Source organism: Macrotis lagotis, chromosome 4, assembly GCF_037893015.1.
Source record: "Macrotis lagotis isolate mMagLag1 chromosome 4, bilby.v1.9.chrom.fasta, whole genome shotgun sequence".
Lineage (NCBI taxonomy): Eukaryota > Metazoa > Chordata > Mammalia > Peramelemorphia > Peramelidae > Macrotis > Macrotis lagotis.
In genome coordinates this window covers 202,114,552-202,127,185 of record NC_133661.1, presented here as the reverse complement: position 1 = coordinate 202,127,185, position 12,634 = coordinate 202,114,552, and the positions used below count along the sequence as shown (strand labels likewise).

Here is a 12,634-nt window from a genome sequence, read left to right as displayed (position 1 = left end):
GCTTAAATATAATCTCTTTAAAAAAATAATCGCAACTACTAAGATGTTATAAAGTAGTATTTACTCAGCTGCTAAATTGCATCTAGAAAAAGTATTTTGACTATAATGTTCTAACACCTTCATATAAATTGTGTTACATCACTGCTTGATCTAATGATTTACGATTTTAAGATCCTCTCATGTGAGTTAACACAATTAGGATATACTCAATCCAACACAGGGAAAGTATTTTCCTTCTTCCTTATCACTTTCAAACATTTATAAATCTATTTTATTCATGGTAATGTACTTGATATTATGAAATACAAAGAACGTGTTTCTCTCTGTGAATAATTTTTCTTCTTAACTTCAAGAACGGAACAATCTGGCTAATTAGGAATTCATCTGAAGCAATAAATGAAAATTCCCCCAAAATGAAAATATCATTATGCTTTAGTAACTAGATTGTTTTGATTTTTGGTTTTTTCAATTTTTGCAAGGCAGTAGGGTTAAGTGACTTGCCCAAGGCACACAGCTAGGTAATTACTAAATGTCTGAGTCCAAATTTGAACTCAGGTCCTCCTGACTCTAGGAACGGTACCACCTAGCTGCCCCAGTAACTAGATTAATAGTCTACTTCTGAATGTGAAATACATCCAACCAAAGTTACCAACAATTATCAGAGAGTAATCAATACTCCTCCACTTAATCTCTCTAGAAACATCCTTTTGCTCAATACATATATGTACCAATCAAGAAGAAAACTCACCCTTGTGAGAATGAGGCTTTTGGACACCTTAGAAGAATGAAGCAATCCCAAAGTTATCTTCAGTTTCTCAAAGAGATCCCGCATTTCACCACGCCGACGCCGTTCATTGGCAGTGTGTGTTCGGCGATAATAAGCAAAAGCTTCTGCTTCTTTTTGTAGTTTTTCACTCCAGAATTCAGGTTTCAGTTTCACGGGAATTTGTGGGTCCTGTTCAAAATGAAGATGCACAAGTCAACCAACCAAATGCAATCAGAAGAAACTGAAAAACCAAAACTATATTACAGAACTGACAGTTTTCCTGGTTTAAGAGTGCGTTCCTTTCAAATTCTGGCAACTTGTTCATTGAAAGGTGCAAAGAACAAAGATGGATAGTGATTTTAGAACATAAAACTTTATAACATCAATTAGGTTTAGGTAGAAGTCAAAAGAGAATAAGGCCTATCTAACCTATAAGAAATGTTATATAAAAGAGTGCAGGAGAAGTTACTTCTTTGGCTATATGTAATGCAGTGTCAAATTATTTATAATGTTGCACATTGTGTATATCATCCCACCAGGTGGCACACTTTGTAATAAAATGTGTACTGAATGCACTGTGAACTTAATATATCCTCATATTATTTGCAGGGGGCTGAAAATTTTTGACTGCAGAGAGAACTATAAACCTTTAAACTATATATTAAACTACAAACTTTACAAAGACTATTGGGTCTGTTACTGACTTTTAATAAACAGATGGGAAATAAGATTACTAAATTATTATAATTTTTAAGATGCAGAGAGAATATTGGGGGAATAGCAATTGGTGGTAACAGGTGAGAAATGAAGTGATGTAAATGAAATAACTCTCCCTATAGCATTAAAGAAGAAGGCATAATTGTTTATTATCCATGAGGATCTATGATATATTTATGTGCCTTGCCCTATGAAATCAGTTCCAGAATGATTTCGATATTTTATCTGAGTATCTGCCTGATAAAAACTATTAAAAAATATTAGATGCATAAGTCACAGAAAAGAAAAGAAAAAGATAAAGAGATCTTTGTTCTTAAGAAAGCTATTTTCTTATTAAGAATATCTGAGGGGTGGCTAGGTGGCGCAGTGGATAAAGCACTGGCCCTGGCGTCAGGAGTACCTGGGTTCAAATTGGACCTCAGACACTTAGTAATTGCCTAGCTGTGTGGCCTTGGGCAAGCCACTTAACCCCATTTACTTTGCAAAAATATATTTTTTTGAAGAGGGGGCAGCTAGGTAGTGCAGTGGATGGAGCACCAGCCCTGGAGTCTGGAGGACCTGAATTCAAATTCTACCTGAGACACTTAATAATTACCTAGCTGTGTGACCTGGGGAAAGTTACTTAACCCCACAGCCTTTCAAAAACCAAAAACAACAACAACAAAAAAAGATATTTGAAAGGAGACTTTTTCAAAATATTGTGTGAGAGAGGGGGAGCAGCTAGGTGGTGCAGTGGATAGAGCACTGGCCCTGGAGTCAGGAGTACCCGAGTTCAAATCTGGCCTCAGACACTTAATAACTACCTAGCTGTGTGGCCTTGGGCAAGCCACTTAACCCCATTGTCTTGCAAGAAAAAAAAAGTTAGAGTAGCTAGGTTTGGAAGTCAGTTCTCTGATGGACCCAAACGCATATGAGTGAGTAAGTGAGAGAGAATGAAAGTGGAGAAGAGACATGGAAGACTATAATGGAATGTTAAGATTCAGAGCAACAACTGTGGAAAGGCTGTAAGGAACGAGTTCATTAAAGTATGACACAAAAAACTGATAGGATATCTGAGCAAGTCAAGCTGCCTTCAACTGAAAATAGCTAACAAAACTTTCAAGACTTGAAAGATCCAGAAACATATCTGGCTTTCATTTCTACTAATGAGGGGAAAAAAACAGGAAAGAAAAAAAAGGATATATACTTATATATGATGTGGTGATATATCTATCTATCTATATATATATGTATGTATGTATGTATGTATTTGAACAGACCTTTCGACTCTTCTCAGGTGCTTTCTCTTCTGAAGGAACAAGGCTATGGCATCTGAAAAAATAGACAGAATCATTTCTATACTTAATGGTGTAGACATTGTATCCCCAAACAGCACAATGTAATATCCTTGGAGGAAGAGACACACCTAAAACCTAGCATGGTGTCCAATGGTAGACAATTAGCACTGTTAATTGAAATGCATTTAATGAGGATAAGAAGGAACAAAATAAAGAAAGGGTTTGTTAGACTTTCTCTTTTTCCTATCAATATATGGTTCAATGAAAAAAATGAGGAAACTGCTCATTCTAAGTGCTATCCTTCCAATTTTCTGCACAGAGAAGAGATGCAGTCATCAGGTAGGGGATGAAGAGCTAGCCTTGGAGTTGAGAAAACCTGAGTTCAAACCTTCCCCCTATTGTAAACTAGCCAGATGGTCCTCTGCCACCTAACTACTTAAGCAACACTCTCAGTTTACAAGTGGCAAAAAAGGAATGCTTCATTTCAGAATGCCCTCCATCAATGAAATATGGGGTCCAGTCTCTCTAACAATGAATAACTAAGTATTGATTCCACATAATTTATGTTTGATGGAAATGCAGGTAGGAAGAGATAGTATGCTTAACCTGGAAATAGTACACAAAAAGCAGTCTCTTCACTGCACTTATATAAAAGCCACTTGTAACTTTTAAAAGAAACTTTTTTTCATAAGTTGTTGCCTAATTTTTGTGCCACTGTGCCATTTTTGACACTTCCCCCCCCCCCCAATTATGATACCATTAATCAACTGTTCCTATTTTTGTAAGGCCTAACACTTTATTAATTTCAAAGTTTAATGTAGAATTCCTTAAGCTATTTTACTGGAATTTTATATAAACTTAAATGAGATTAATATACATGACTCATATATCTCCCTCCCCAGAGAATAAAAATGTTCATGGAAATGATTACTTCTATTTTCTAAGTTATTTCTGACACCTCCAGGTAGTATGGTCAAAATCCTTTTCCCTTAATGCCAAAATATCATTAAAATAACTGGATTAGATAGTTGTAAAAGAGAATGATAAAGACTGGTTAAAATGGCAAAAAAGGAAAATGACCAATGTTGAAGAGGATGTGGGAAAACTATGACACTAATGCATTGTTGGTGGAGTTGTGAACTGGCCCACCCATTCTAGAAAGCAATGGAAACTATGCCCAAAGGTCAATAAAACTGTGCCTATCCCTTTGATCTAGCAATACCACTACTAGGTCAATATCCCAAAGAGATCATAAAAAAAGGGGAAAATACTCAGAGGTACAAAAATATTTATACCATTTCTTTTTTAGTGGCAAAGAATTAGAAATTGAAGGAATGCCCAGAAATTAAAGAATAAAGTTATAGTATATGAATATGTTGGAGTACTATTGTTCCATAAGAAATCATGAGCAGTTGGATTTTAGAAGCCTAGAAAGAACTGCATGAACTGATGCTGAGTGAAGTGAGCAGAACCAGGAAAACACTGTACATATTAACAGCAATTTTGATGTGTTGATGAATTATGATGGATGCAACTCCTCTCAGCAGTTCAGTGAACAAGTCAATTCTAGAAGATCTGTGATGGAAAATACCATCTACATCCAGAGGAAAAAAATCTATAGAGTCTGAAGGTAGAGCAAAGCATACTATGTTTACTTTTTAAAATTCCTTTTGAGCTTCTCCTAATCTTTTCCCCTTTGAGTGCTAATTCTTTCACAAAATACTAAAAAGGAAATATGTTAAACAGGATTGTACATATACAATCTACAGCAGATTGTTCACTGCCATGGGGTGGGGGGGAGAAGGAGGAGGGAAGGTGGTAGAAAAATGTGAACACTCAAAAGCTTGCAAAAAGATGAATTGTTTTTAACTTTTTTTTTTCTAATTTTACTTATTTAAGGCAATGGGGTTAGGTAGATTCCATAAACTCTTTCAGACGCCACAGATTTTTCTAAGTGTGGTTGGTATTTTTCCATCACAGATCTTTTAGGATTATCCTTGTTTACTAATTATTATCCAAGAGGATCTATGATATATTTATGTGCCTTGCCCTATGAAATCCTTTCCAGAAAAATTTTGGTATTTTACTATAAGTATCTTCCTTGATAAAAACTATTAATGCATAAGTCACAGAAAAGAAAAAGATCAAGAGATTTTTGTTCCTAAGAAAGCTATTTTCTTATTAAGAATATTTGAGGGGCAGCTAGGTGGCACAGTAGATAGAGCACTGGCCCTGGAGTCAGGAATACCTGAGTTCAAATACAGCCTGAGAGGAGCTGGAGCCATCATAACTGATTAATGCAACAATATTGCTGTTAAAGTGTACAATGTTTTCCTGGTTCACATAGGCAATTATTAAGTGTCTGGATTTGAACTCAAATCCTCCTGATTCCATCCTCCTGATTCCAGGGCTGGTACTATGTCTACTCCATCATCTAGCTGCCCCCAAAACGATTAATGTTAAAAACTATCTTAGCATGTGATTGGAAAAAATAAAGAAAAAGATAAGCATAACAGTGAACAAATTCTGAATTTAATTATTTCAAGGGAACAGAGTATACTGGTGAATTTTAACTCATTTTCTTTTATTATCTGGAACAAAGCTAAGAAGTGAGAAGGAATCAGGTGAGTTACTTAAAATTCCAAGTCACGACATTAAATTTAATTTATCAAAGAACAAATTAATGAGAAAAACTTACGGTTGCTTAGGAGAACGTATGTGAGCAGCTGTGGCCTTCAAGCGAGCAATATTCATTTTCTCTGAAAATTCCTCAACAGTTTCAATGTCTACTTGCTCTTCTTCTTCAGTATAATCTATAGAGTTATTCTGAAATGGGTAATTTTAAATGCTAAGTTATATACTAGCTAAAACAGCCAACCTAGGGCTTTCATTTTATTTCTCCCATCATTAAATTAAATTTGATAGGTAATCCTATATAATAGGGATTCAGAGAACCTGATTCTAATGCTCACTACTTGTAGACTTTAGGTAAGTCACTTAACTGCCTTCATCTAGAAAATAAAGTGATTAGACCAGACAATTTAAAATTCAACTTCCAAGAGATACATCAGGATGTAGACCTTCAGAGTGGAAGACTCTGAAGTCTCAAAGGACTACATTACCTAACTCTGATGTTCCAGTTTACATAGGCTAATGCTTGTTTTTTATGAAAGGTAATCTTAAAAACTTACGTGGACCTCACAGAATTCTGGATATTTTAAAGAAAAGAATTCAGCAATTAAGGCTCCATTTAAAGTGAAATGCTATGCTGGACAGTAACAAAACATCACAGACTTTTTTTAAGCATCTAAAGAATCAGGATGAGAAATCTGGTATATTTTTCAATTCTATAGTTTGCTTTTGAAAAAATTCAGATTGCAAAACAAGTTCTATACTAGATTATCTACTATATTATGGTATACATCAATTAGTAAAAATTTACTAAGCAAATTATGTAACACTGTACTTTAATTGGCACATGACGAAGCCATTTTAACATCAGGATAGGGTGTACTTTGATTTGAGGTAGTGAAATGGAAACAGTGAACTTTCAGCCAGAAAATCAAGTCTAAATCCTGGCTTTGCCACTTTCTAAGTATCATCAGTTGAATCACTTAAAACCTCCTCCCCCCCAAACCTATTTCTTCATTTGCAAAATGGGAAAAATTATATTATCTCCCATTTCAGAGTTGTGAGATTCAAAAAAGATAATGTCAAAGTGTTTTGCTAACAGTTCTTATATAATTAGATGTTGTTATCATTCTTTAGCTTTTAAAATAGCTTTATTTCCCACACCAGAAATAAGGAAGACTTATTTAAAAATTCTTTATAGAGTGTCAGGCAGAGTATAACTCAATTTAAGCAGTACTTATCTTGCTTGGCAGACAAAAGCAAGGTTACTGAACATTTGTTTTCCACAATCAAAAAATAATTATTGGGGCAGCTAGGTGGCGCAGTCAATAGAGCATAGGTTCGAGAGTCAGGAGGACCTGAGTTCAAATTCAACCTTGTACACTTAATTACCTAGCTATATGATCTTAGGCAAATCACTTAACTTCATTGCCTTGCAAAAACCAAAAACAACAACAACAAAAAAAAACCCTCAATTAACTGATTTTTCTTTCAACCTAGGTAGTCTAAATAACCTATTCTGACTGAACACCAACCCTTCCTCCCTGACAGATAATAAATACCAATTAATTCTTCTGGGGATGGAGTTCTTCCAAGAGGCACTGCTACTCTAGTGCTCTTAAAAAAGTGTACTTTACACCTTTTACAACTTGAATATACAGGAAATCTAACTACCTCTCAAATTCCATGAAGTTAAAATGGTGAACAGTTACGTAATTTAACAAAGTCAACATTTGGTCATTGTCTAGGAATATGCTTTTGATGCCATAGAGAATTCAAACTAGAAGGTTTTTATCCACCAAATGGATGCTTCTGCTACTCAAGCTAACTGATATACCTTTCAGGAAATGGACTTAAATGAGGTAGGAAAATAAGACAACCACCCACATTCTTCCAACACTGAAATGTGTCAGCTCAAAAATATTGTGAGCTTCAGATATAAAAACATGTAAAACATTAAGAGCATGCAAAAGTAACTTTTTTCTGCCAGGCTGGCCAAAAGAACAAATGTGTTATTATACAGTGTTACTAGCTACAATATCTAGTTTTAAAAGTTGGATTGTTTTTGGTTTTCTTATTCAATACTACTTAAAATAAAAGATTCAACAAAAAGCTTAATATGAACAGTAATATAGACTATGGTCACAAAATTAGAGAAACTTATCTTTCAACTTCAATGTAATCTACTGGAGATGACTAAGCTACAGCAAACACTTGAGTCATACTAAGACATGCATAAATATATACTGAATGTTTTGTTTCAAACATCCTACTATGATATTTCCAAGGCACAATGGCGACCTAGAGTTTTCACAGATTATGCCAGTGGAGTTCTGGCAGGTCTTAACAAGTTTGATAGATTTCAATTATGGACCTACTGATTGACTATCCGGCTGCTTCCAAGGATGTTTAGTCAAGTTTAGAGAGGCTCATAACCATGTTGCATACTGGTTAATTCTGGGGTCAAAGAAACCTCTATAGACCATTTATTGTGTCACAGTAGAAGTGGAACTGCACCTGTTTCAATATACTGAGTATCCCTGCTGATAAAATTACAGATTCCTGAAGTACTTAAATATTTTTAGCTTAGTTCCTTACACCCCCACAAAACTAAATATGGTGTGTTCTGGCTCCAATATGAAGGAGTAGGAAAATAAAGTTATATCAAAACAAAAAAAGTTAGATGATAGCATGGAATGGATAAAAAAAAAGAGAGAAGGGGTGAATTAAACAGCTTCAAATAGAATATATCTAGTGTAAGCAGCTAACTGCTAAAAAGAAGGGTAGAGTGGGGATGGAAAGTCTAGGTATTTAGCTAAAGTTTATTCAGAAAAATCTCAGGCTTTGCTTCAAGTCCCTAATTTGACTCTATGGTAGCAGCTACTGTTTAGTAAGAAAAATATTTTTAAAAAATACACTAAGTTAAAGAGAATGATAATTAAAACTCAGAGGAAGAAAGAATTAAAGCTCTTAAAGAGAAGTTGAAAAATCATTATGGCAAAATTAAGACTAAATGGTTACCCCATATTTAAAAAATACATGTTCCAATGTAAAAAGAACTCATTTATTAGAAATGGAGGTAGGTGGGTCCTATACCAATACAGCTTTGATATCAACACTAAGACTTATATAAAAAATAGTCCTGAAGCGCAATAATACCAAATTAAAAAATAATTTGGAAAAAACACCCATAATTTGTTAGTGTAACTATTATCACAAAGTCTCAGCCAAAATATTTTTCAACCATTTCAAATATTCAAATAAGGGTCAAAAATGTACTCTTAATATGTTGAGCAATCTATATTTGTTGCCTGACAGCATGGACTAAAAAATAGAAAAATAATTTATTTACTTATGACCTAAGTTTAAACAACTAATTAAAGACATCACTCTTCAATAAGTTCTTGGTGATCCTCTGAAGAAGATATTGGCTGTATCAAACTACTGAACTGGAAACTTTGTAGTCAAAACAAAAAGGGGTTCGTCACCTTTTCTATTTCTTCAACTTCTTCACTCTGGTAGTCAGAGATGCCATCAACCAGATCATCAGCAGAATCATCAGTTTTCTCCTCCTCCTCCTCTTCCTCTTCTTCCATATCTGAAACAGGGAGGTCAACAATGGCTCGCCCACCCTTCTTCTTTTGCTTTAGTTGTTGTATTTGTTCTCCTGGAAGGAGCAAATGACTTTGAATAACTTTATCCCCTTTGCGGGCTCTTTCAACCACTTGAGGAACAGTTGGAAAAGCTGCAGAATTGGGAATTTTGTTCAAAGTATCGGATTCAACATTAAAATTTCTGGTGCTCTTAGCAATTTCACTTTCCTCCAACAAGCCAGAAGAGCCTTGCTTCTGACCAAGCACATTAGAGTTTTCCTGACTTGCCTCAGTTCCTTCAATCAAATGCTCATCTCCAGCTTGCATATGTTCTCTTGAAATATCACCACATTTCTGGACCAAATTCTCCTTCAGCTGGTTTTCTTGACTTTCCCTTATGATACTTCTTTTCTCTTGGGAAATCCCACAATCCTTCTCTTTTGCTTCAGGCTGGGCTGTCAATTCTTCCTGTGCCACTTTGCTCCTGGATAATTTGTCTTCTACAGAGTCAGTTGAGAGTTCACTATTCATCAGTTTCTCTTCTGGGTTCTTTATGCCTCTCTGCTCCTCATTTACACTTTCCAATTGAGATGTCTCTCCTTGAACATTAGAGTTTTTCAGCTGTACATTGTTTATTGTTTGAACTGCTTTACTGTTGATTTCTTGGGGAATACATTTACCCTCTGGAACCTCATTCATTTTTTCTTCTGAACTGAGATTGCATTTCTCTTTCTCTTCATTAGCCTCTTTATTGCCTTCATTTGTCCGTGACCCACTGATGTAGGAATGGTCTGAGGATATGACATCAGCAGGAATATCTTCTTGTAAAAGTGGATCTTTATTTGAAGAACCACCTTCACTTCCTTGGAGATCTTTCTGAGCTACCTCAGAGGCAGTAGCAGTTTGCTCTTGCTTTACTATATCAGTCAAAGGTGCCTCAGTCCTACCACGTAATTCTCCTTCTAATCCTAAATCATTCTCTGACTCTAGGACACCTCCTTCTAGATGTAAGGTCTTTTTATGACTATCCTGCTTCAAAGAAGTTGCTTCATCTTTCTGATCCAGATTCTGAGACTCTCGTTTCATCTGCAGTGAAGCAACATGCTGAATAATTGAGTTGGGAACCGGCTTCTGTCCTGGGAGCTGCAGCAAAGCAAAACTACCAGACTGGAGAGGAATGAGACTAGCTGTGCCAACTGGCTGCCCACCTGAGCTGTAAGTTATTTTGGATTCTGAGACTGTCTGACTTGCAAAACTACCTGCTCCAGGAGGGGATATCCTCAAGGTCAAGGTACCAGATTGAGACACAAAGTTAGGCACAGTGGAAAGCACAGATGATGCCTGAGTAATTAAATTCATAGGTGGAGAAGAGCCAACAGTCTGAATCATGGGACTCATGGTTGAGAAAGTTGAAGGAGAGGCAGAAGCAGGTGGTGTTTCAGTAGGTTTGGAAGGTGTAGGCAAGCGGATTCCAACTGCAGCTCCTACAAGAAAAATGAAATGACAAACTGTCATTCCCCAAATAGACTCTTTTCTTGAACAGGACATGTCACTTTCTGAGGGGTTCAAAGCACATACACCTCACTCATTACAACAAAATCTGCATTTCCTAGGGTCTTAATTTGCTACTCTTTTTGATAAAGTACTACCTGACCTTTCATCTCCCTCAATTAGAACATGAGCTGCTTGAGGGTCTTTCTTAACTTTTATTTTTTGGAGGCAATCAGGGTTAAGGGATTTGTCCAGAGTCACATCTAGTAAGCGTTTGAGGCTGAATTTGAACTCAGATCTTCCTGTCTCAGAGTGGGTGTTTTTTCAACTGTGCCACCTAGGTGCCCCCATCTCAGCTTCCTACCATTACCTCCAGCACTCAGCATTGTGCTGAGTACAAAATAGGCACTTAAATGCTTTTCTATTCCAAACAAGATACACAGTACTAATTCCATTCAAATAATTTGAGAAAGAAAAAAATGCAATTGTCCTGAAATATTTATGAAAATGACTCTTGTACCTGGGTTCCGAAGCATAACAGGCTGTAAGTTGGGCTGTGTACTAGAGCCTCGCACCTGCTGCAAAGGAACAAGCTGGACAATCTGACCATTGGGGTGTCTGAACAGGTTCATTCCACTAGGGCTCCTGACAGGTTGCAGGAGCATCCTCTGACCCTGAACAAGTTGCATGTTTTGGAGAGGTCGAAGACCAGGAGAGCCTTGTTGCATAGGGATCAAAAGTAGGCGAGGTCCAGCACGCTTTTCTGGGCTAGGAGAGACTGGAGAGGTAGCCATTGGAATCTGAGGAACATTTTCTGAAAAACAAGGAATAGATACATGGTATCCCAACCTTCTTTCCTCACAAAGAGGAACCATTAATGCCATGGTTTCCAATCCAACTATAAATTGCCTTTCAAAATGTTTAAATTATGAAATTGGGAAAATTTTAAAGCTCTGGATAGACCTTTCACAGAACTATGGCTCTGTAATACCATATAATACCTTCCAGATATAATTTTTAAGTTTAAAAAGTTATAGACTTTGCTGAAAAATATATTTAGAATGTTTAAAAGGAAAATTATCTGCTGTTAGGAAGGACACTCATTGAGCGATAATGATTCTGTAAGAAACTCAAAAGTCATAAAATTTGGGTTCTTTTTAGAGTATAAGTAGGAATTTAGAATTTACAAATCCTTCATACTTGCATTAGTGTAAAGAACTGCTTGAAGCTTGGTGGCACTGTGCATGCATATCAGTAATGTAAAATCACAAGGAACATACTTGACTCAAATTCACAGATGAAAACAGGAGCACTAATTTGAGTGTAAAAGTAGCTAATATCATAATTCATTTTGACATTGGGCAGTAATTTTAAGATATTTCAGAAGCATTTTCAAAAAGGGGGGGGGATTCCACCTGTTAAAAGAATCCAGGGAGTAATCCAAGTGAAGACATAAAGCTAAAGGGGTTTGAAAGCTACATAGAGGCTGAACAAGAAAAGGTGAGATATGATGTGAAAAAAAAAAAAACAGGAGAGATGGTTACAATACTTAAGTACAACTGATTTAAGATAGTTAAAAACAAATTATGGGAGAGCTTTTAATGTTTTATCCAAAATTATGGGATTAAATTTAGATATAAAATTAGTTGTAAAGAAATGAGTTACATAATTAACTACCAGGCTGAAGAAGAGCAGAAAACTGCTAATAATCAACAGAAATAAAATTGAACCTAACCATTACTTTAAAGGAGGAAATCAAATTAACCAGAACTAACAATGACCAACATCAGAAATGCTTATTTCAGTTGATAAATAATTACATTCAAGCTGCTAAAAGAAAAACCACATCCTTGAGATAACAATTTGTATATTACAGAAATAAAACTGCTTTGACAAGAAGAAACACTAAGACCAATTTGACTGAAAGGCAAAAAGTAGTATTTCCTTTTCAAAACAGAAATTATTTTACAAAATTTAAAACTATCATTAGGCATTACTTACTTGGGATTCCATTTTAATCTGGTAAATTATTCAAAACCTATTGAAATGTATAAATTCTTTTCTCCTATAAAAATGTTTTATCTTTTCTATAAATGGGGGGTGGGGTGGAGGAGGGGCAAGGAGAAGGAAAGAAAAAGAAACCTAGATGTTTGGCAGAG

The 12,634-nt window shown here is 35.7% G+C and overlaps 1 protein-coding gene across 9 annotated transcripts in view; it reads right to left on the bottom strand.

Annotated features, from left to right (window-relative positions):
• MGA (MAX dimerization protein MGA) overlaps window positions 1–12,634 on the bottom strand; it is a 230,191-nt gene that overhangs the window by 7,095 nt on the left and 210,462 nt on the right. For 8 of the 9 annotated variants that reach the window (XM_074235148.1, XM_074235149.1, XM_074235146.1 and 5 more), the window contains 5 exons: window positions 10,996–11,289; window positions 8,880–10,468; window positions 5,459–5,586; window positions 2,743–2,794; window positions 749–955 (listed from right to left, as the gene is read on the bottom strand). In XM_074235148.1, the coding sequence (XP_074091249.1) occupies window positions 749–955; window positions 2,743–2,794; window positions 5,459–5,586; window positions 8,880–10,468; window positions 10,996–11,289 (2,270 nt within the window). Of the gene's footprint in view, window positions 1–748; window positions 956–2,742; window positions 2,795–5,458; window positions 5,587–8,879; window positions 10,469–10,995; window positions 11,290–12,634 lie in introns of those variants that run through there. The other variant, XM_074235152.1, reaches the window with a different exon arrangement.